This window comes from Bufo bufo, chromosome 6 (genome assembly GCF_905171765.1).
Source record: "Bufo bufo chromosome 6, aBufBuf1.1, whole genome shotgun sequence".
Lineage (NCBI taxonomy): Eukaryota > Metazoa > Chordata > Amphibia > Anura > Bufonidae > Bufo > Bufo bufo.
In genome coordinates this window covers 386,062,939-386,088,990 of record NC_053394.1, presented here as the reverse complement: position 1 = coordinate 386,088,990, position 26,052 = coordinate 386,062,939, and the positions used below count along the sequence as shown (strand labels likewise).

Genomic DNA, 26,052 nt, shown 5'->3' with positions numbered 1-26,052 from the left:
TCTGATCTGATGGTATATTAATAGGGACTCCTGACTTTACATTGAAAGTCAATGGGGGACGGATCCGTTTGCAATTGCACCATATTGTGTCAACGTCAAACGGATCCGTCCAGACTTACAATGCAAGTCAATGGGGACGGCCAGGCGGACACGAAAACGCTGCAAGCTGCGTTCGGGTGTCCGCCTGCTGAGCGGAACGGAGGCCCAACGGTGCCAAACTGAGGCATTCTGAGCAGATCCGCATCCACTCAGAATGCATTGGGGCAGTACTGATCCGTTCGGGGCCGCTTGTAAGAGCCTTCAAACGGAACTCACAAGCGGAACCCCGAACGCAAGTGTGAAAGTAGCCTTAGACGTTCTCATTTCTGCTGTCTGTCAGACAATGGACGTAGAGGAAGTCGCCCAACCTCGTCTATACAAGACAAGATGTTTGGTGGACTAAAAGCAAAAAAGAAAACGCTCTTTCCAGTAAATGAAAATCTAAAATTACTCATATTGGAGGATTGGAAAAGGCTTTACATATCTTGTGAGTTTAAGAATCGTCTAGCCTTTAATGCAGAAGATACAAAATTGTGGGTGGATACCCTGAAAATTGATATACTCATTGCAAAAGTAATAAAAAAAAAAAAACTCCTTGCCCTTTGAGGATTCCTTGCAACTTAAGGACACTATGGATAGAAAAATAGATGGTGCTGGAAAGTATCTTCTGCATTGATCAATGCAAATATTGCCGCTACTTCACTGTCTGGATTGTTATTTTTATGGCTCTCCCAACTAGAGAACCATCTAAAGATGAAAAGCTCCAGGGAAGAAATTCTGGAGTCCATTCTACTCTTAAAAATGGTAACTGCGTTTGTCTCTGATGCTTCGGCGGAATCTATTAGATTTGCTGTCAGAGGCAGTTCCCTTTCACAGTCCTCCGGACGAGCATTGTGGCTTAAAACTTGGTCTGGGGACATTCTGTAAAAAAAAATAAGCTTTGTACTATCCCATTATCTGGTACTTATGTTTTTGGCCCTGTTCTGTATTCTATTCTGGAAAAGGCTACGGACAAAAAGAGAGGGTTTCCAGGGGCCAAAAATAAAAAGTCCCAGTCCTTTCGGAAGCCAGGACCCCGATATACGTCTCAGTCTTACAGAGGCAAAGGTAAATCAGGAAGGTGGAGGAAGACTGAAAACCTTCCTTCCATAGTGGAAAGAAATTACTCACAATAATTTGGATTTTAAAAACAATGGAGAAAGGATACAGAATAGAATTTTTATATCCTCCACCAAGGAAATTTGTTGTGACACATTTCGCTCAACCAGAACAGAATTCTGCAATAATGTCAGATTTGGAAAAAACGATTCAGTCTACAATCCATCAAGCCAGTACCTCCAGAACAAATCGGTCTGGGACACTACTCGAGAATTTTTTATTTTTTTTGTAAAAAAGCCAAATGGGACATATCGATCCATTCTAAACCTAAAGATACTGAAATAGTGGGTGAAATATCGAAGATTTAAATGGATTCAATAAAATCTGCAATTCAGTTGATTTGTCCAGGAGCGGTAATGTGCACAGTGAACTTTAAAAGATGCTTATTATCATGTCCCAATATTTCCAGAGCGTCAAAAATATTTGAGATTTGCGGTTCTGAAGGATTCATCCGTTCAACATTTCCAGTTCCAGTGTCTACCCTTTGGCCTATCCTCAGCACCAATAATCTTTTCAAAAATAGTAGCAGAAGTCGTGTCCTGGTTGAGGAAAGAAGAGGGTATAATAATTATACTTTATCTGGACAACTTCCTATTGACAGCTCCATCTGCCACCATTCTAATGAGACAGCTGGAATTTACCTTGATGAGTCTCTCCCGCTTGGGATGGATCATAAACCTAGAAAAATCGAACCTTATTTCAGAAACGAGGAAAAATTTTCTTAGGCACCCTATTGGACTCAGAAAAACAACGTTCATTCCTGCTGGTAGAGAAACAGGCAAAGATGTGCCAGGAGATTTCCTTATTCCAAAGGAAAGAAGTCTGGTCTATAAAAACGGCCATGAAAATCCTGGGGTTAATGACGTCTTGCATGGCCACAGTCCCCTGGAGTAAATTCCATTCAAGACCTTTTGCAGAAAACAGTACTTAATTGTTGGAACCGAGATCTAAATTCTTTGGATCAGAAGATCCGCATCCCAAAGTCGATAAGACAGAGTCTTTTTCATGGTGGATAGATCCAGAGAACTTCTCATTGGGAATTCCATGGACTTTAGAACCTCAGATTCTAGTAACAACGGATGCCAGCAAGTCGGGCTGGGGAGCCCAGGTGCAGGACTTATACTTTCAGGGTCCCTGGGGTCGCAATCTCTCTCACAGGTCCTCAAACTTCAGGGAGTTGAGAGCAGTCTTGGAAACTTTCCTAAAAGCGGAGAGTCTTCTAAAGGGCCTACATGTATGGGTTCTCTCAGACAACATTGCAACAGTATCCTTCCTGAAACATCAAGAGGAGTCAAGATTTCCACCCCTTCAGCATTTATCAGACCGGATATTCAGCTGGCCAGAGAAAAATGTACTGTCAGCCTCAGCAATCCACCTGAAAGGAGAGAAAAATGTAACCGCAGATTTCTTAAGCAGACATTCTATATGTCCATGGGAGTGGTGTCTCAAAAAAGAAGTATTTCATCTACTTTGCAAGAAATGGGGGACTCCTCAATTGGACCTCTTTGCCGCCAGACAAAATACTCTTCTTCCCTTTTTCTTCTCACTAAATCTGTGGGACAGACAAGTGGCAGTAGATGCTTTGTCTCAGAGTTGGGATATGGATCTGGCCTATGCCTTCCCGCCTTTTCCTCTAATTGGGCCAATCCTGAAAAAGCTGAGGTCAGAACAAGTAACTCTGGTCCTAATGGCTCCATATTGGCCAAAACAAAGCTGGCTCCCAATTCTAAAGAACTTGGCATTGGAGGAACCCTTTTTTCTTCACCCAGACGACGACCTATTGTCTCAGGGACCTCTTTGGCATCCACAAGTGCACAGGTTGAAGCTGGCAGCATGGATTCTGAAGAACAGATACTAAGAGCCAGGGGCCTGTCAGAAAGAGTTATAACAACCATGCTACAAAGTCACAAGAGGGTTACTTCTGCCATCTACGGTAAGATTTGAAAGAAATTCCGTTCTTGGTTTGTTTCTCTTCACAAAGAGTCAGTTTCCCCTTCTATTCAGGACATTCTAGAATTTCAGCAGGAAGGTTTTGACATGGGTCTCAGGCCCAGTACTCTAAAGGTTCAGATTTCGGCTTTTGAATTGGTTTCTTGACTTCCCTCTAGCAGGGCACAATTGGATAAAAACATTTTCTCGTGCCATCTCCAGAATCCGGCCTCTGGTTAGAAAGTCAGTTTTTCCTTGGGACTTGTCACTAGTATTGGAGCACCTATGTAATCCTCCTTTTTGAAGCTTTAGAAACTGTAAAATAAAAATGCTCTCTTTCAAAAGAGTATTTCTAGTGGCCGTAACATCGGCAAGGAGAGTAGGAGAGATGCAGGCTTTTTCTTCAAGAGAACCATATATGAGGATTCTGTATGACCGAGCAATCTTAAAATTATACCCAGCCTTTATGCCATTTTTTTACAGAACAGAAGAATGCAAAATAACAATGTTTTCATACTCTAGATGTTCGTCGTTTAGTAATACAATATTTAGAAGTCACTCGCCCCTTCAGGAAAGATTCAGCTTTATTTGTACAATTCGCAGGAAAGAATAAGGGAAAACAAGCTTCAAAATCCACTATTGCAAGATGGATTAAATCAACAATCCAGCAAGCTTAGGCTGCGTTCACACGGGCGAGATTTCCGCGCGGGCGCAATGCGGTAGGTGAACGTATTGCACCCGCACTGAATCCCGACCCATTCATTTCAATGGGGCTTTTCAGATGAGCGGTGATTTTCACGCATCACTTGTGCGTTGCGTGAAAATCACAGCATGCTCTATATTCTGCGTTTTTCACGCAACGCAGGCCCCATAGAAGTGAATGGGGTTGCGTGAAAATCGCAAGCATCCTCAAGCAAGATTTTCACGCACGGTTGCTAGGAGACTATCGGGATGGAGACCCGATCATTATTATTTTCCCTTATAACATGGTTATAAGGGAAAATAATAGCATTCTGAATACAGAATGCATAGTAAACTAGCGCTGGAGGGGTTAAAAAAAAATCAAAAAATAATTTAACTCCCCTTAGTCCACTTGATCGCGAAGCCCGGCATCTCCTTCTGTCTCCTTTGCTGAACAGGACCTGTGGTGAGCATTAATTACAGGACAAGGACCTTTGGTGACGTCACTCCGGTCATCACATGATCCATCACATGATCTTTTACCATGGTGATGGATCATGTGATGACCGGAGTGACGTCACCAACGGTCCTTTACCTGTAATTAATGCTCACCACAGGTCCTGTTCAGCAAAGGAGACAGAAGGAGATGCCGGGCTACGCGATCAAGTGGACTAAGGTGAGTTAAAAAATGTATTTTTTTTTTTTTAACCACTCCAGCGCTAGTTCACTATGCATTCTGTATTCAGAATGCTATTATTTTCCCTTATAACTGTTATAAGGGGAAATAATACAATCTACAGAACACCGATCCCAAGGCCGAACTTCTGTGAAGAAGTTCGGGTTTGGGTACCAAACATGCGCGATTTTTCTCACGAGAGTGCAAAACGCATTACAATGTTTTGCACTCGCGCAGAAAAATCGCGGGTGTTCCCGCAACGCACCCGCACATTTTCCCGCAACGCCCGTGTGAACCCAGCCTTATACTTCCCAGAATAAAGACTGCCTATTCAAAGTCACAGCCCATTCTACTCAAGCAGTGGCTGCTTCTTGGGCAGAAAGAGCTAATGCCTCACTGGAACAAATCTGCAGGGCAGCTACCTGGTCTAGTTTTCAAACCTTCTACAGACTAGACCTAACTACTAATAGAGACCTTCTCTCTCCATACTCTTCTCTTCCCATCACTCTGGTACAAGTTGATCTTGGTCTCATCTGTCCATAGGATGTTGTTCCAGAACTGTGAAGGCTTTTTTAGATGTCGTTTGGCAAACTCTAATCTGGCCTTCCTGTTTTTGAGGCTCACCAATGGTTTACATCTTGTGGTGAACCCTCTGTATTCACTCTAGTGAAGTCTTCTCTTGATTGTTGACTTTGACACACATACACCTACCTCCTGGAGAGTGTTCTTGATCTGTCCAACTGTTGTGAAGGGTGTTTTATTCACCAGGGAAAGAATTCTTCGGTCATCCACCACAGTTGTTTTCCGTGGTCTTCCGGGTCTTTTGGTGTTGCTGAGCTCACTGGTGCGTTTCTTTTTTTTTTAAGGATGTTCCAAACAGTTGTTTTGGCCACGCCTAATGTTTTTGCTATCTCTCTGATGGGTTTGTTTTGTTTTTTCAGCCTAATGATGACTTGTCTCACTGATGGTGACAGCTCTTTGGATCTCATCTTGATTCCAAATGTAAATAGCACACATGAAATGAACTCTGAACCTTTTTATCTGCTCATTGTAATTGGGATAATAAGGGAATAAATCACTGAAGAAAATGCACCAAAAGGATATGTCACTGACTAAACTAGCTGGTCATACAAGCAGATATTAAAAGCTGAGACTTCCGCCAATATGTTCCTGTCAGGAAGATATCGGAGCCCATCATTGCACCACGTCACGGTCACTCAGCATGGCAAAGGGTCCTACCACTACGCTAACTGTGGTGTGAACACGGTCTGAAGGTGATGTGATCCAGCTCACAGCCCAGCCTGCACACAAATGCCTAGCAGGACAGCCAGTGCAATGTGAACAAAGCAGGACTGTGAGCCCCACCCATATCAGACCATGTGATGAAGGATTCCAGGTGCAAAGGAATGTTCAATTGCCAAATGAAGGCACATTCAAGACATATAAAACAAAATCACTGTAGAATTGCAGTGGCCAATATGGCGGAACTGCTCAGACCCCAAACACTGTAGCGTGTTTCTCATTGGGCGAGCAGTCCCACCGCATGTGAACCACAGAAATATCGTGGCAGATATGGAGGAGCTGCTCAAACCCCAAACACTGTAGCGTGTTTCTCATTGGGGGAGCAGTCCCACCGCATGTGGACCGCAGCAAACGACCATCCCGAGCAATTAATGCGTACAAAGAGGGAATAACACACATCTGGCCATGGAACAGCTGAGAAGCCAATTGTCCCATTACTTTTGGTCCCTTAACAAGTACGAGGCACATATGCAAACTGTTTTAATTCCTACACCGTTCACCTGATTTGGATGTAAATACCCTCAAATTAAAGCTGACAGTCTGCAGTTAAAGCACATCTTGTTTGTTTCATTTTAAATCCATTGTGGTGTATAGAGCCAAAAATGTTAGAATTGTGTCGATGTCCCAATATTTATGGACCTGACTGTATGTGGACATCCTCCATGTGTGCTGTCATGTCGGACTCTTGGAAAACTATATTTACCGGTAAGTCTAAATTCTACTTTATGTATCTCCAACATATTCAGCGGCATTTTACAATTACCCGGATAACATAGGACCTGTAGAATCCTCCACTTCTCCAGCACTGAGGCTCCTGTGGTCTCCTTCAGTCTGTTTACATCACTGCAGCAACAGTATTAGTTGGAGCTCCGATGGCGGTATGTATATCACCTGACCATTAAGGCCTAGGATGGTCTATAGCGGTCACGTGCTGTTCATACTGGCATCACTGATGACGTCTTCTATTGGCTGTAGGGTCATGTGAAGGTGTGACATACCATGAAACTGCCTTGACCTCACACATGTTTCGATCACTGTAAAAAGAGAGCACAACATCTACACTTTATTGTCTCCTCCGATGTTTCAGTTTACATCTTCTCATCTTCTCTCCATTCAGGTTCCTACAATATAGGATCCGCTCAGTGGATATCTTCTATATAAGACCCTTTCCTGATTGATTCATCAAGGATGGACAGGGACAAGATGGCTGAGAGGATAATAAATCTCACCCTAGAGATGCTCTTCCGGCTTACTGGAGAGGTGAGAGATTCTGATAATGTCACATTACATCATCTTATCTATGTTACTAACAGATGGACATGACTGGAGAGGTGAGGGACTCTGGAGATGTATGGAGTGATAGTTATTACTGTGTCTCTCCATAACCAGGACTACATAGTAGTGAAGAAGACCTCTAGTGAGCGCTGTCAGGCCCCTGTGTCTGAAGGATGGGGAAGAACCCTTAGCCCCATGACAAGGCCTCCACCTCACCCCCCGATACATGAGGAAATCAATAGAGAGAAGATCCTAGAACTCACCAACAAGATGATTGAGCTGCTGACTGGAGAGGTGACACTGCTGGGAATGCTGGGACATTATATAGGAATGCTATGAAGGGATCTGGGTGATGACTGTAACATTGTGTCGTCAGGTTACTATAAGGTGTCAGGATGTCACCGTCCATTTCTCCATGGAGGAGTGGGAGTATTTAGAAGAACACAAAGATCTGTACAAGGACGTCATGATGGAGGTTCATCGACCCCTCACATCACCAGGTAATAGACATGACTAAATACATACGTCCTCTCATTATCTGTATGTAAGCAATGAATTCCGTCACTGGATATGTTTCCTACAGTTAAGGAAGAGAGACGAACACCCGAAAGATGTCCCAGTCCTCTTCTTCCACAGGATAATTCAGAAGAACATTACTATGTCCCACAGGATAATCAGGTAGATGGATATAAGGGCATCCTGATGGAGGATCACTGGACCCTCGCATCACCAGGTAATAGACATGACTAAATACACACGTCCTCTCATTATCTGTATGTAAGCAATGAATTACGTCGCTGGATATGTTTCCTACAGTTAAGGAAGAGAGACGAACACCCGAAAGATGTCCCAGTCCTCTTCTTCCACAGGATAATTCAGAAGAACATTACTATGTCCCACAGGATGATCAGGTAGATGGATATAAGGGCATCCTGATGGAGGATCACCGGACCCTCGCATCACCAGGTAATAGACATGACTAAATGCACACGTCCTCTCATTATCTGTATGTAAGCAATGAATTACGTCGCTGGATATGTTTCCTACAGTTAAGGAAGAGAGACGAACACCCGAAAGATGTCCCAGTCCTCTTCTTCCACAGGATAATTCAGAAGAACATTACTATGTCCCACAGGAGGATCAGGTAGATGGATATAAGGGCATCCTGATGGAGGATCACCGGACCCTCGCATCACCAGGTAATAGACATGACTAAATACACACGTCCTCTCATTATCTGTATTTAAGGGATGAATTCAGTCACTGGATGTGTTTCCTACAGGTAAGAAAGAGAGAAGAACACAGGAGAGATGTCCCAGTCCTCTTCTTCCACAGGATGGTTCAGAAGAGCGTTACAATATCCCACAGGATGATCAGGTAGATGGAGATAAGGTCTCATGAAATGTTTCATGAGATCTGTAGAAGGCTGTGAAGATCTTGTGTTCAGTCTTGTTTTATCCACCAGTATTATGTGTTATCCTTGTAATGTCTATGGTCAGCTGTAATCCTGCCATCTCCACCTTTCTTCTTATACATGTTGTCTGGTTCTTCTCACAATTTTCTGCCTGTACAAACTTTTAAGATGGCATTCTCTGTGAACGGCTGCAGATCTTTTGTGGTTGCACAAGAGTGGCACAACAGTTTGCACTGTGGCCCTTAGAACTGTAGTTACACCACTGTGTCCTTGCACTATAATCAGTGATAATCAGGGTGTTCTAGTGATGATAGATAATCCGTTTTCACCTCTCCTGTGCTCTCACCTGTCCCTTATACTGCGTATAGTATCTTCATGCCTGCAGTCATCCCAGAACTGGTAGACAGAACAGAAAGACAGCATTAAAGGGTTTGTTCAGGAATAAGTAACTTTTCACATCCGCAGCCTCTACTATGGAAAGAGTCATACATGCCTGCTACCCTTAGCTTTGGTTATGCACGCTGGCTCCATTATGTCCATCTTCCAGTAAATGTTGTTTGCTTCCTCGCCAGCACAGGCATGGTCCCCTCCTTAACTGCAGCCAATGACTGGCTTTAGTGGTGATGTGTTTCTTGTGGACATGTTACCCTTGAATCCAGTCATTGGCTGCAGCAGAGCAGATAATTATGCCCATTCCGAGGAGGTAAACAAGCCATAGACCGAAAGAACTTTGGCTTACCGGCTTCACAGCCCTGGGGCGGCCAGCAAGGGCAACAGGTGCACAAACAATGTAATGTTATATACACACAATGTAATGTTAGGGATGGAATATAAGGGCTACTCTCCCTGCATTGCAAACTACTGGTTGGAATAATGAAGCAATCAGATTGGATTTACAGTGAGGAACAGAAGTATTTGAACACCCAGCGATTTTGCAAGTTCTCCCTCTTAGAAATCATGGAGGGGTCTGAAATTCACATTGTAGGTGCATTCCCACTCCGAGAGACAGAATTAAAAAGGAAAATTCAGGAAATCACATTGTATGATTTTTAAAAAATGTATTTGTCTTGCACTGCTGAACATAAGTATTTGAACACCTGAGAAAATCAGTGTTGATATTTGGTACAGAAGCCTTTGTTTGCAATTACAGAGGTCAAACGTTTCCTGTAGTTCTTGACCAGGTTTGTACACACTGCAATAGGGATTTTGGCCCACTCCTCCACACAAATCTCCTCTAGATCTGTCAGGTTTCGGGGCTGTTCTTGAGCAACACAGAGTTTCAGCTCCCTCCAAAGACGTTCTATTGGATTTAGGTCTGGAGACTGGCTAGGCCACTCCAGAACCTTGATATGCTTCTTACGGAGCCACTCCTTGGTTATCCTGGCTGTGTGCTTCGGGTCGTTGTCATGTTGGAAGACCCAGCCACGACCCATCTTCAATGCTCTGACTGAGGGAAGGAGGTTGTTGCTCTATATCTCACAATAAATGGCCCCATTCATCCTCTCCTTAATACAGTGCAGTTGTCCTGTCCCCTTCGCAGAAAAGCACCCCCAAAGCATGATGTTACCACCCCCATGCTTCACAGTAGGGATGGTGTTCTTGAAAAGCAACTCATCCTCTTTTTCCTCCAAACACGACGAGTGAAGTTAAGACCTAAAAGTTCTACTTTGGTCTCATCTGACCACATGACTTTCTCCCATGCCTCCTTTGGATCATCCAGGTGGCAAACTTCAGACGGGCCTGGACATGTGATGACTTGAGCAGGGGAACCTTCCGTGCAATGCATGATTTGAAACCATGATGGCGTAGTGTTCTACCGACGGTGACCTTTGAAACTGTGGTCCCAGCTCTCTTCATGTCATTGACCACCTCCTCCCTTATCATAAGTGATACCCCACGAGGTGAGATCTTGCATGGAGCCCCAGTCCGAGGGAGACTGACAGTCATCTTTAGCCTCTTCCATTTTCTAACAATTGCTCCAACAGTTGATCTATTTTCACCAAGCTGCTTGGCAATTGCCCCGTAGTCCTTTCCAGCCTTGTCCACAATTTTGTCTCTGGTGTCTTTTGACAGGTCTTTGGTCTTGCCCATGGTAGTAGTTGGTGTCTGACTGACTATGGGGTGGACAGGGGTCTTTAAAGAGCTCGGACAGGTGCTACTAAGTTAGATTAATGAGTGGAGTAGAGGTGGACTTTTTAAAGGCACAGTAACAGGTCTTTGAAAGCCAGAATTCTTGATGATTGCCAGGTGTTCAAATACTTATGTTCAGCAGTGCAAGTCAGATAAATTCTTTAAAAATCATATAATGTGATTTCCTGAAAAAAAAAAAATGTATTCTGTCTCTCAGAGTGGGAATGCACCTACAATGTGAATTTCAGACCCCTCCATGATTTCTAAGTGGGAGAACTTGCAAGATTGCTGGGTGTTCAAATACTTCTGTTCCTCACTGTATACAGGAGACCTCCAGATATTTGGGTCAGATAACTCCTGCTGTCCAGTCGTTTTTGGTCGCCTTTTCAGGTCATATAAAACCTTCCACACGACTTCTCCAACCGTCTGATGACTTCTACAATATTTATTTCACAGCTTGTGAATCCGGGTGAAGAACTGAACAATATTAATCCTACAGAGACATATGTGAGGGGTGATGAGCAGAGTACAGAGGACATTCCTACAGATAACCGCCCAGGTGAGTAGTGACCACTAAGTAACGCAGAGAAGACTCACAGATTCTACTCCTTCACTGGATGATACAATTTTATGTCAGTTTTTTCAGCGTTATATTCACCGATTCAGCTAAAATTCTAATTAAATATGGATGCAAATGTGACAGCGTTAGAGGTGATATACAGTAGGTATATGATACATATAGTCCATCCTCAGGACAGGTCATTAATATCAGATCGGAGGCGGATTAAACTCCCGGCAGCCTTGTCGGTCAGATGACACAGTGCTCTGCGCGCTCTTAGGCCTCTTCCTGGCCATGCAATGTGACATTCATTGGTCATATGGCCTAGGCACAGATTAGTCCCATTCGAGTGAAAGGGTCTGAGCTGCAATGCCAAGCACAGCTACTATTCAACAGAAGGCGCTGTGCTTGGTAATCTGTGAGGAGGCTTTGTATTAACTGGAGCTCCGGTGAACACTGAGGCTTCCTCAGACAGCTGATTGGTGGGGGTGCAGGGACCAGACCTCTGCTGACCTCATATTGATGACCTATGCTGAGGAAAATCTTGGAGAACCCCTTTAATGATGTGCAAATGATAAAAAAAACGGAAACAAAATATGCAAAACATCTCGCTTTATTCAGTATTGAGTATGAGAGCCACGTGCATAAATACATTCACTTACACGCCTTGGCTTCCTACCAATAAGGTTGCTAATGATTGTTTGAGGAATGTTCTTCCATGCTGAATGCATTTGGGCAAGCAAATCATCAAGATCTGTTTCTGGTACCTACAGTATCTCACAAAAGTCAGTCCACCCCTCACATTTTTGTAAATCTTTTCATTGGACAACCCTGAAGATCTGACACTTTGATACAATGTAAAGTAGTCAGTGTACAGCTTGTATAACAGTGTAAATTTGATGTGCCCTCAAAATAACTCAACACATAGCCACTAATGTCTAAACCGCAGGCAACAAACGTGAGTACACCCCTAAGTGAGAATGGCCAAATTGTGCCCAAAGTGTCAATATTTAGTGTGGCCACCATTATTTTCCAGCACTGCCTTAACTCTCTTGGGCATGGAGTTCACTAGAGCTTCACAGGTTGCCACTTGAATCCTCTTCCACTCCTCCATGACGACATACGTCTATTTTGAAAGACAACCTCTGGATATGGAGCTGAGCATGTGCACTCAACTTCTTTGGTTGACCATGACGAGGCCTGTTCTGAGTGGAACCTGTCTTCTTAAACTGCTGTATGGTCTTGGCCACCATGCTGCAGCTTGCAATTGCTGATTATCTGGGACCCTACACCAGGTATTTATCCAAGTCCTCCTCAATGGACATCCTCCTATCCCCAACAAAAACAGAGCAGATTGTTGCTTCCACTTCTACTCCCTCCTTTTATATGTGCAAACTGAAGCATTGCCATGTTGTCCTAAAGAGGAGGACCTTTTTAGTTTAGATAAATACCTTTCCTTGCTGATGTTGCCACCCTGCCTGTTTTTTTTTCACATGTCGCTCCTACGCCCCGCTGTGCCCTGTCACCTGCATTTCTGTCCAGAAGTCCAATCTCCAACCTGGTTGAGTCAGAGACCTCCCGCCCTCTCTGGTGGTGCTACCCCTACAATAAGTCTCAGAAGGCACAGCAGCAGCAGCCTATTTAGTTTACTTAATGTGATTGAAGTTTTTTTAAGTGCTGTGCCAGCCTGACGCATATCCGCAAAAGGATAAGCATTGCCTGAACAACCAGGTTCAGTCGTACCTGGACTGTGCCCTTTCTTCTGCACATTGACTGTCCCCTGACTCCATGGATTTCTGGGAGGGAGATTGGAACAGTGGCTGTAACTGGCCCAGTTTGATATGTGTACTGTCTTGTCCAGCCTCCAGTGCAGGGTATTCAGTGTGGCAGGTGGCATCGTCACACACCTCCAAGTGATGCCAAGGAGAAGATCTGCCAGATAGTCATACACAGATTATCAGGCCAATGGGAGTAGGTTGAAAATTGATTTAATTTATCTGTTCCCTCTTCTGACTGATTCATCAGAATTACACCTGAAATGTAGTTCAAGAAATTGGTTTGTCTCTAGTGATATACTTTTCATAATCTATGGATGGTGTGTACAGTATATATGAGTTGCAAGCACTTAAAGAGGTTGTATCATCTGAGACAATGGAGACATAACACTAGGAGTTGCCCCCATTGTCTGATAGGTGGAGTCCAACCGCTTGGACCCGCACCTATATCAAAAACAGAGCGGGCCAAAGTGGTGGCTGGAGGACTCTGGTCCGGCCACCACCAAGCGCTCTCCCCATAGAAGTGAATGGGAGCGCACTGCATGACTGGCCACTATTTCCATTCACTTCTACGGGCCTGACGGAAATAGCCACGCCAGTGTCGAGTCAGTGCTGCGCATGCACAGTGGATCCTCCACCACTTTCGGGGCTCCGTTTAGGAGATGGATGCGGGTCCCAGCAGTGGGACCCGCACCCACCACACAATAGGGGCATATTCTAGCGAATTTCCCGCATTGTCTCAGATGAGCCAACACCTTTAATATAAATGCAGGAAAAAAGTAAGATGTTATGATGTGGGCCATGCAGTTTGTTTACTTGACAGTGACAGGACTGAGATTAGGAGAGACCTCGGTGCACAGTGTCCTAGCTGCAGTGATGATGTTCGGGTCACAGGATTATTCTTTGGCGCTATATGTAGTTTGTGTAATCGAAAAAGGCTGAAGGATAAGGCTACATTCACACAGCAGTGAAAAATACCACACAGCTGTTTTTAGAATTTAAGTCAATGGCGCTATTCACGTAGCAATTTTTTTTAAGGCGAGTGAATATTGTTTGTGAAAAATAGGACATGTTCGATTTGTGGCCATTTTCACTGCCCGATGGACCCCATGTAAATCATAGGGACTATTTTAATGGCCATTTAGACAGGAGAGCATCCATGTAATGGCTGTTTAAAATGGGTCCACTAGTGAAAAATTGCCTTTTAGGGGTTAAAATAAAAATAAATAGCCTTATCCGCTTCTACACACAAGGCAGTCTCTCTTGGTGCTGAAGGACCTGTACTACCAACGTGATGACATCACCATGCTCTCCCAGCATTATTGCTTAGGAGCGCATGGTGACATCATCCCACTGAGAGTGTAGGTCATTTAGCACCAAACGAAGAGCGACTTTTCTCTACATGTGCAAATGGATGAGAGGAGTAGCTTTTTTTCCCCCCCATAAAAACAAAACCCTGCACATTATTAACATTATTATTATTATTACTGATGGGGGCCACCCTGGGGAACATTATTACTAACTGGGGCCGCTATGGGGGACATTATGTATACAGCAGGGATTGGTAATTAAAAAATCATCCTCAAATAATTGCCATTAAAAATGAATGCAAAACGTCCAGACGACTAAGAAAGGGTTGCAAAACATGGTTGAAAAATGGCCATGAAAAACTGAGTGTGTCCGTTTTTTATGGCATTTTTTTCACGTGTGAATGTAGCCTTAAGAGCTCATACAAAAAAGTCTCCCCACTGAACACCAGATATTTCCTACCTGTCTGTGAATAAAGACCCCAAGATATCCTGACCCAGGTGACTAACACGGCATATTATCAATAGTAATTATATCTACAGGAAAAAAACATGCTTCCTACTGTCCATTCTACTCTCCTCCCTCTGAGTCCAGCTGCTGTATCTGTCATCCATTATAGCCCAGGTCTCATTCCCTGGCCTGCACTCTCCCCAGCAGCAGGTGTGATACAGTGATGTCATTGTACCTGCTGGGCTGAGAGGGAGAGCACACAGACCTGAGATAATCCCCCGGCCTGTGCGCTCTCCTCAGCTCAGCAGGAGAGATGACGTCATCACATCACGTCTGCTGCTGGGAAGAGCATGATGTGCTCGGTATTACTTTTTTAACTTTATTCACAGTACAGGAGCTTCACTGATGTAAAGGGGACACTAAGAGACAGCACTACTGAAGGGGGCGCACAAAGGGGGCACAACTACTGTGTGGACACATCAAGGGGACATTCTACGGAGTGGGGGCATTTAGGGCCCTTGTAGATGAGCGTTGTCACGCTGTGAGCCCACAGCGCAGCACCTGCCCTGAACTCCCAGTGCTGTTGGGGGTCGCATAGCATTATATTGATTTATGATGCTATGTAGCCCTTTCAGTTCTGGAATGTATTGGATAACACTGGCATAATGCTGCCAGTGTTTTCCAATACATTCCAGAACTGTAAGGGTTACATAGCATCATAAATCAATATAATGCTATGCAACCCCATCAGTGCGGGGAGGTCATGCCGGGAGCTGAGCTGCGGACTCGCAGCGTGACCAACGCTCGTCTGCTAGGGCCCTTAGGGAGCATCAGTTATGTGAAGAGGGCACTAAGGGGGAATTCCACTGTCAAAGAGAGACTGAGGGGAGATAACTATTGTGTGGGGCACTAAGAGGGCATTCAGCGCTAGGAAATGTTTTATTTATAAATGACTGATTGGGTGGGGGTTGCATTGAAGTTGATCAAAGTGGAGGCCATATATTTACTGCCTATATAAAGTACGCTAAAAACAGTTTATTATTTTATTATTAAAAATCTCCACAAAATAGGCTTGATAGGGTGAATAGGGATGTCTCAGACTGATGATGCTGATCCCTAAAAACACTCCTATCACTAGGACTCCTATGTGTAAGGAGTGTATTAAGTTAGTGTAATTCCTCTGCCAGTAAATAGGGGTGTATGGCCATCCAGTATCAGTGTACCTGGATAATCAACGGTATATAATGTATACAACCTCCTAATTGCTAGGAGGACATACACAGGATGTAGTATCAGGTTACACTGTAAGGATGGCTAAACCCTAAACTGGTAGCTTTCTAAACAGGAATGAACCACTAGGCTCTAGATATATCGACGAGAGTCAGTCTGCATATGTGACTGCAGAAATATATTGCTCGACGCGTTTCCCTATCCAACTGGTTGTTGGTTCATCAGGAGCAAATCACTAAGTCCACTGCTAACATTGAATATTGCCCCCTCACACTGGGTGTGCAACAAATGGCAGAGAACTTAGGAGTGTCTGACTAAGAGTATGCTGCACGCCACTGATGTCGTGTGTGCAGCAATGAGCCTCTGGCATATGTGGCCGTAACCCGCGCGCTGACTTGTTTAAATGGAGGAAACTCCTCCCATCTGTGTGACCGACCCATAGTGAGTATCCAATAGAAAGTGAAACACGTCACCTAACTGCGCCCCTTGTTTCCGTCACAGCCAGATGACGCGCCATCCATCATCTCGTCGAGCCAAGGCTGACAAAAGCCTGGCTCCGCCCACCCGTTAACATCATTCATAGGGGGGAGGATGAAAAGATGACGTATGCCCTCAATGTATTGGTCAGTACAACAAGAGGGAGGAGTAATGAAAGGTCTGTGACGCACGCTTGAGTTTCTGAATGAACGGGGACACACAAGGTAAACAGATACATTATCATACAATCCGAACTCCTTGTGACATCACAGGAGAACAATACAGGTCCCCCATGATAAGTGACAAGGAATGACAAGTAGAAGAGTACAAGGGACATACTTAGAGAGGAGCACCACAATTCCTGAGTGGATAGATGCATTACCCATAAGTACTCAAATTAGATGTCAAAGGTCTAGAGGGAAGCAATATTCTTATTAGAGAACGGTATATCATATAAAAGCAAGGAGTGAGATATGCTATTAGAAGTTCATTCAATGAAACAGGCAAATGAAATCGCATCATTAAGGCCCTTGGGCTTAACAGTATTGAGGGTGAACATCCACTGTGCCTCTTTTCTTAGGAGAAGTGTATCGATATCACCTCCCCTGGGTGGTGGCCTAACATGTTCTATTCCTTGGAATTTGAAGCAATCCATATTGCCAGGATGACAGATGGCCACATGTTGTGCCACAGGGGTGTCTCCAGAACTTTTAATTTTTAGGAGATGCTCACCTATGCGCCTCCTAAATTCCCGTTTCGTTTTCCCTGTGTATTGTATACCACAAACACAGGTAGCCAGGTATACCACCCCAACTGTCCTACAATTAATGAAGAATTTTATGGAATATTCATGTCCTGTGACCGAGCTGTTAAATTTCGTGCTTTGCATGCTATGCAGTTGCCACACTGGTATGTACCATTAGGCCTGTTGGCCCCCAGCCAAGTCACCTCCCTAGGGGTATTAAAGGCACTGTGAACCAGTTTGTCCCTGATATTACCCCCACGTCGGTATGTGATCATGGGGCGACTGCCTACTAGATGACCAACATCCGGATCAGTTTTTAAAATATCCCAATACTCAGTAAGCAACGCACGTATCTCACTACTTGCTGTGTCAAAAGTGCCAATTATCCGTATCTGTGCGTCATTGGCTGTTCTATTTCTAGGATGCAGAAGTTGTTCTCTATTGCATGCTGCTGCATGTTGGTATGCTTCCTTCAAAATAGGTTTCGGATAACCCTTTTCTGTAAACCGTTTTTTAAGGTCATCAGCCGAGGCCTTAAAGTCAGACCATTGAGAACAATTGCGTCTCATTCTAAGGTATTGTCCCTTAGGAATGCCCCTCTTGAGTGGGTAAGGATGTCCACTCTCCCATCTCAAGAGGGCATTAGTGGCCGTTGGTTTTCGAAACACCTTTGTTTTGATATAGCCAGAGGGGTCAATCTCAATTGCAAGATCCAAAAAGGTGATCCGTTTGTCATCAATTTCTGATGTAAAAAACAGACCCAGGGAGTTAATGTTCAATCTTGATACAAAGTCCAAGAAACTCTCCTTTGTGCCTTTCCATAGAATGAAAATGTCATCAATGAACCTCATCCATAATAATATGGACGAGGTCCATTGTTCCATTTCCTCGTTAAAGACAACCTCTCTCTCCCATAATGCTGCCAGTGTTTTCCAATACATTCCAGAACTGTAAGGGTTACATAGCATCATAAATCAATATAATGCTATGCAACCCCATCAGTGCGGGGAGGTCATGCCGGGAGCTGAGCTGCGGACTCGCAGCGTGACCAACGCTCGTCTGCAAGGGCCCTTAGGTAGCATCATTACTGTGAAGAGGGCACTAAGGGGGAATTCCACTGTCAAAGAGAGACTGAGGGGAGATAACTAGTGTGTGGGGCACTAAGAGGACATTCAGCGCTAGGAAATGTTTTATTTATAAATGACTGATTGGTTGGGGGTTGCATTGAAGTTGATCAAAGTGGAGGCCAACCTGGCCTAGTTATTCTCCTTGATCTACTATTAGACTGTGGTCTGTTTGGCCACCACAGTTTTAGTAAATTCATACTTGAATTTTACGCCATGCCTTGTTCTTTTTTGTGGATTTTTTTTATATGGAAAGGTTATAAAATTTTAATACAATTTTATGGTATATTATTCATCAATAATAAAATGTGTTTTATTCTTGGCAGATGACTGTACCAGGAACTCAGAGAAACTTCTGGTATCTTCAGGTTTTGAAGTAGATGATTGTGGTATCCCACGAGATGCATTTGAAGAGCATGCCAATATGCAAGATATACCCTCATCCAATCACAGCAACAATGCATTATTTGATCCTTTTAAACAGGTCCAATCTTCTGATTCATCACAGACTGAAACACAGAATAAAAGTAACAGAAAAGGTGTTAAAGATCGAACAGCTCACGTAAGAGGGAAGCCATTTTCATGTTCAGAATGTGGGAAATGTTTTAACCATAAATCACATCTTGTTAGACATCAGAGAATTCACACAGGAGAGAAGCCATTTTCATGTTCAGAATGTGAGAAATGTTTTAACCGTAAATCATACCTTGTTATACATCAGAGAATTCACACAGGAGAGAAGCCATTTTTATGTTCAGAATGTGGGAAATGTTTTAAGAGTAAATCACATCTTGTTACACATCAGAGAATTCACACAGGAGAGAAGCCATTTTCATGTTCAGAATGTGGGAAATGTTTTTACAATGAATCAGATCTTGTTATACATCAGAGAATTCACACAGGAGAGAAGCCATTTTCATGTTCAGAATGTGGGAAATGTTTTAACCATAAATCAGATTTTGTTAGACATCAGAGAATTCACACAGGAAAGAAGCTATTTCTATGTTTAGAATGTGGGAAATGTTTTAACCGTAAATCACATCTTGTTATACATCAGAGAAATCACACAGGAGAGAAGCCATTTTCATGTTCAGAATGTGGGAAATGTTTTAACAATAAATCAGATCTTGTTATACATCAGAGAATTCACACAGGAGAGAAGCCATTTTTATGTTCAGAATGTGGGAAATGTTTTAAGAGTAAATCATACCTTGTTATACATCAGAGAAATCACACAGGAGAGAAGCCATTTTCATGTTCAGAATGTGGGAAATGTTTTAACCGTAAATCACGTGTTGTTATACATCAGAGAATTCACACAGGAGAGAAGCCGTTTTCATGTTCAGAATGTGGAAAATGTTTTAACCGTAAATCACATCTTGTTATGCATCAGAGAATTCACACAGGAGAGAAGCCGTTTTCATGTTCAAAATGTGGGAAATGTTTTAACTATAAATCAGATCTTGTTGTACATCAGAGAATTCACACAGGGGAGAAGCCGTTTTCATGTTCAGAATGTGGAAAATGTTTTAACCGTAAATCAGATCTTGATGTACATCAGAGAATTCACACAGGAGAGAAGCCATTTTCATGTTCAGAATGTGATATGTGTTTCACCCATAAATCATCTCTTGTTAATCATCAAAAAACCCACATATAAGAGAAGCCATCTTCATGCTTAGCCCGTTAATGACCTCCCTTATGTGTTTTGTGACAAAGCAAGGAGTTTTGTTTGGGAAGGCAGGTATTTTCCTCCCAACATGGGCGGCTGGGCTGATTTCCAGCCAGGTGAGATCAAATACCGGACCGGAGTTTAAGTGCTGGTCCGCGTTTTGGCAGCACCTGGCTGTCCTTTAAATAGGCAGCTGGGCTCAGAATCTGAGTCTCTGTTTTGGGATCTGAAGCGTGGTGCTGTGCTGGAAAGCTGAGAGCCGCATGAGGGCTGCACGCTGGGAAACAGGCCCCCTAAAGCCTGCTGTGAACTGCTGGGGATAAAACGGCTAGAAAGGTGACGTGTCTGTTCTATGGACTTTTCATTGTGTGAATTAACACCAAGACTGTAATAAGTCATTTTTCATTTGCCTTTTGTATGAATAAACACTGATAGTTTGATTTACAAACTTGTTTTGCCTCTGTACTGCATCTGCTTACCCTTCCTACCAGAGCAAATCCTCACAGTTTTTATGCTGGTCACTAACTGGCTTCATTCCTTCAGATACTCCTTTTTACAGGGAGATAAAACAGCACCTTGCTTTCAGTTACCAGAGGTGGCCTGTATTAAATGAATATTGGTATTTAAAGGACAGATCCAGTTAAAAGTGAAACTAAAGTGTGTGTGTGTGTGTGTGTGTATACACTGCTCAAAAAAATAAAGGGAACACTTAAACAACACAATGTAACTCCAAGTCAATCACACTTCTGTGAAATCAAGCTGTCCACTTAGGAAGCAACACTGAGTGACAATCAATTTCACATGCTGTTGTGCAAATGAGATAGACAACAGGTGGAAATTATAGGCAATTAGCAAGACACCCCCAATAAAGGAGTGGTTCTGCAGGTGGTAACCACAGACCACTTCTCAGTTCCTATGCTTCCTGGCTGATGTTTTGGTCACTTTTGAATGCTGGCGGTGCTTTCACTCTAGTGGTAACATGAGACGGAGTCTACAACCCACACAAGTGGCTCAGGTAGTGCAGCTTCACATCAATGCGAGCTGTGGCAAGAAGGTTTGCTGTGTCTGTCAGCGTAGTGTCCAGAGCATGGAGGCGCTACCAGGAGACAGGCCAGTACATCAGGAGACGTGGAGGAGGCCATAGGAGGGCAACAACCCAGCAGCAGGACCGCTACCTCCGCCTTTGTGCAAGGAGGAACAGGAGGAGCACTGCCAGAGCCCTGCAAAATGACCTCCAGCAGGCCACAAATGTGCATGTGTCTGCTCAAATGGTCAGAAACAGACTCCATGAGGGTGATATGAGGGCCCGACGTCCACAGGTGGGGGTTGTGCTTACAGCCCAACACCGTGCAGGACGTTTGGCATTTGCCAGAGAACACCAAGATTGGCAAATTCGGCACTGGCGCCCTGTGCTCTTCACAGATGAAAGCAGGTTCACACTGAGCACATGTGACAGACGTGACAGAGTCTGGAGACGCCGTGGAGAACGTTCTGCTGCCTGCAACATCCTCCAGCATGACCGGTTTGGCATTGGGTCAGTAATGGTGTGGGGTGGCATTTCTTTGGAGGGCCGCACAGCCCTCCATGTGCTCGCCAGAGGTAGCCTGACTGCCATTAGGTACCGAGATGAGATCCTCAGACCCCTTGTGAGACCATATGCTGGTGCGGTTGGCCCTGGGTTCCTCCTAATGTAAGACAATGCTAGACCTCATGTGGCTGGAGTGTGTCAGCAGTTCCTGCAAGACGAAGGCATTGATGCTATGGACTGGTCCACCCGTTCCCCAGACCTGAATCCAATTGAGCACATCTGGGACATCATGTCTCGCTCTATCCACCAACGTCACGTTGCACCACAGACTGTCCAGGAGTTGGCAGATGCTTTAGTCCAGGTCTGGGAGGAGATCCCTCAGGAGACCGTCTGCCACCTCATCAGGAGCATGCACAGGCGTTGTAGGGAGGTCATAAAGGGACGTGGAGGCCACACACACTACTGAGCCTCATTTTGACTTGTTTTAAGGACATTACATCAAAGTTGGATCAGCCTGTAGTGTGTTTTTCCACTTTAATTTAGAGTGTGACTCCAAATCCAGACCTCCATGGGTTGTAAAATTTGATTTCCATTTTTTAATTTTTGTGTGATTTTGTTGTCAGCACATTCAACTATGTAAAAAACAAAGTATTTCAGAAGAATATTTAATTAACTCAGATCTAGGATGTGTTATTTTTGTGTTCCCTTTATTTTTTTGAGCAGTGTGTGTGTGTATATGTATGTGTGTGTGTGTATATATATATATAATCCAGAAAATGGACGGCACTCCAGTTAGATGAAAAATTCGGTGATACCTTTATTCAACCATCCACTGCAACGTTTCGGCTCTAAATGAACCTTTTTCAAGCAGAGATACATTGTGAATGAAAACAGACTTATAGGTGAATCAATTAACAAAGACACACCCATCTCTGGGTGTGTCTGCACAATTGCAAAAAAATGTGAGAAAATCTTAGACACATCCCACACCGGGTGTGTTCACAAAACATATCAGTGTCATAATAACATATGGAGAACTGCGGAACAATGAGTAAAAGGAACATGTATGTCCCATAATTACATAATACAAGTGCATTAATAAATACCATCTCTCATGTGGATCTAGAGACACGCCCATCGATTGGGCGCACAGGACTAATCGATGTGTGTGTCCGGTACCACATGTGTATAAGGGGCAGAGCAGCGACATAACAATGTGGACATACCAGACATCAGCTGGAGACATATTCCATGTGGCTATTCGGCGTTGTATACATTCCAATGCACAGACGCGGCGTAACACCCATCACGGACTTACAACATCATCAAAACTTGCCGACATCATCGCGTCATCAAGACGCCCTTGGCTTATCACGGCGCATGCCCAGTGTCGATCTATGTTACAGAGCGCCATCTTGGATACTGGAGAAATGCCCCTAACCTGTGTGACAACATACTGAGGTATATTTAAGCATCAAAAGAGTATGAGACCAGAGTGTAGCGGTCAAGACAGGTAGTGACAACATGGTAGACCAGTGTGTCAACATACCATACCCAAGTATCAACCCTGGACACACACGGAAACCGCAGTGTGAAAACAGGTACATACCATGGGTGTCGTACCGCAACCTTCACTCAAGAGGGCTCTCCTCTCCAGGTATACAGATGCCACAGGGGGCAAATCCAACCAGCCAAGAAAGAAAAATCTGGGCTATATCGCCGCAAGCTAGTATAACAAAACATGTGTATATATGTGCAAGTCCCAGGATGTTCGCCAGTTCTGGTAATATGAAAAAATATATATAAAAAGTACAATAAAAAACACATAGCCCATGGAAATGAAGCTCCTGCATATGATGCTGTATACAATTCTTCCACTTGCTCATGCCCAAAGAAGTGCTGAATGTGGTGAAGTATAAAAAAGTGATCTAGGAATAAAACAGAAAAGTATATGAATATATATTTTTCAGAAAAATCTTGAAACAGATGTTAATAATCTCATAGTGTGTACACAAGACACAGGACATTAACCCGATGATCATTAGAGGCAAACCACCCCTCATACCACATCACCAAAATAGAACTCAATATTCAAGCCTTTGGGTTTTAGGCTGTCCAGTCTATGGATCCAGCTCAGTTACCGACATTTAAGTATCTTGGACCTGTCGCCCCCACGTCTGGGCTGGGGTATGTGATCGAGAATCCAGCATCTCAGATCACTCCTTGTGTTTGGCCTCAGAGAAATGCTTGGATACTGGTAAATCCAAAAGTTTTTTCCTAATACTCAGACGGTGGTTGTTTAACCGTGTCTTGAGGTCCGTCGTCGTTTCACCCACATACATCAAGTTACATGGGCAGGATAAAACATAGATGACATAACTGGAGTTGCATGTGAGGTGAAACGGAATATCATATGATGCACCTGTACTTGGATGCACAAAAGCCTTCCCTTTTCTGATGTATCTACATTTGACACAACCCAAGCAGGGGAAACAACCCAAGCCGGGTTGTGTCAAAGTAGTCTGTTTCAAGGACACCTTGGGAGCTATGTCGGCTCTGACCAACTGGTCCCGTAAATTTCTTGAGCGCCGATAGGAGAAAAGTGGTGGACACTGGAACTCCGGGATACCCTTAAAACAAGAGCCCCTCTTGTCTCCTAAGTACTCTATTGATCTGAGGGCTCAGTTCACTGTATATAGACACAAACGGAATTCTGTCCGTTTTTTGAATATTTTTGCGCTGTGACAGTAATTCATCACGGTTCAACACACGAACCTTGTCCATGTGCTCATTCAATAATCGTTTCGGGTAACCCCTACTACGAAACCTATGGGCCATGGATTCAAGAGTAACATCAGACAAGTGGTCATCAGACACAATACATTTCACCCTAAGAAACTGGGAGAATGGCAATGACTCAACCATTCTCCTAGGGTGAGAGCTATTGTAGCACAAAAGAGTATTGGTGTCAGTGGGCTTGATATATAACTCTGTATGCAACTCACCCCCACAGAGTGTGACTTTAGTGTCCAAAAATTGAATGTCAGTCTTCGAATGGACAAGTGTGAATTGCAGACTGGAGTCGTGGCTATTTAAAAAGCCATGGAAATCAATTAACTCCTCCTCGCTGCCAGTCCATATGAGGAAGATGTCATCAATATATCGCCACCACCTCAGCACATGTCTGAAGTGGTGGGATAGAAAGACGACATCCTCCTCAAAACACAGCATAAAAATATTTGCATACGTGGGGGCCACGTGAGACCCCATGGCCACACCATGCAGCTGCAAATAAAATGCATCTTGAAAAAGAAAATAATTATGGCGAAGAACAATATCAAGTAAGGTGATAATGAACTCAGAAGCTTGAGGAGTATATGTGGATGTCAATAACATTTTCCTAACTGCCTGGATGCCACTTTCATGTACTATGGATGTGTACAACGAAGTTACATCAAATGATGCTAATGTCAAGGAGGAATCATGCGACACATCAATGTTCTGTAATTTAACAAGAAAATCTGTAGTGTCTTGTATATAAGAGGACCCCCCAATGGAAAATTCCCGCAATGTTTTGTCCAGAAAGATCGCTATGTTGCTGGAGATGGAATCAGACCCCGAGACTATTGGACGTCCCGGGGGATCGATGAGGGTCTTGTGAATCTTGGGCAGCACATAAAACACTGGAGTGACTGGATGTGCCACCTCAAGAAATTCACACAGACCCCCATCGATAATACCAGCAACCACAGCATCTCCCAGACATCTACGTATGATAGCAGCTATTTTGAATCTGGGGTCAGAATCCAAGACTCTATACACCTGTGGATCCCCAAGTTGCCACATGATCTCATTGAAATATTTGTAGGTGTCCATAACTACGACCGCCCCACCCTTGTCTGCTGGTTTCAAGACAAGGGAGGGGTCAGATCTAAGTGCGTCTAGGGCCTCAACCTCAGCGCTAGTCAGATTAGGGCGTCTGAACTTCAAATCTCCCTGAACGGAAGACCGGAGCTCAGACAATCCCCGTCGGACAGCACTGATGTAAGCTTCTATGGCTGGTTCATTGATGTTGGGTAAAAAATTGCTCCTCTGAAATAGATTGAGAGAGCCCAGAGTGAACTCACTAGTCTGGGGTCACTCAACACCAATCCTGTTGTGAAACCAAACTTTTAATTTAATGCGGCGGAAAAACGAAAACAGACTAGATTCCAATTCAAACCAGTTCACAGTAGAACTGGGACAAAACGAAAAACCTTTTGATAAAACACTCACTTGCAGGGGGGTCAAGTCCTGGGAAGACAGATTAACAACAGTTACTTTTTCTTCACCAAATTGATTTTGGATATCGCAGGCCGAGCCTTGTTGCTGCGCAGCCTGCCTGTGCCCTCTGTGTCTGCGGCCACCTCGTCTGATGCGTCGCCGCGTCTCTCTGGTATCTGTGGGACCCTGTCTAAAAAAGAGACCTGTTCACCACTAGAAGATGACTGTGTTACTTTCCTTTTCTTTCTGACATCTCTTGGTTGTGGGTTAAACTGCCTATCCGACTGCCAGTTGTAGATGTTGCCCTTTTTGTAATC

General features: G+C 43.9%; 1 protein-coding gene and 1 long non-coding RNA gene across 2 annotated transcripts in view; both read left to right on the top strand.

The window, feature by feature from the left end:
- The window catches only part of LOC121003515, a gene marked incomplete at its 5' end in the record, with an annotated part of 1,598,977 nt that overhangs the window by 1,004,850 nt on the left and 568,075 nt on the right, over positions 1-26,052 (top strand). Inside the window, 1 exon segment of the mRNA XM_040435417.1 lies at positions 18,842-19,905. Coding sequence (XP_040291351.1) covers positions 18,842-19,905 — 1,064 coding nt within the window.
- On the top strand, positions 7,028-7,497 carry LOC121003576. Its single transcript, XR_005779517.1, has 3 exons — positions 7,028-7,045; positions 7,175-7,354; positions 7,437-7,497. It is a non-coding gene; the product is annotated as an uncharacterized LOC121003576 (long non-coding RNA).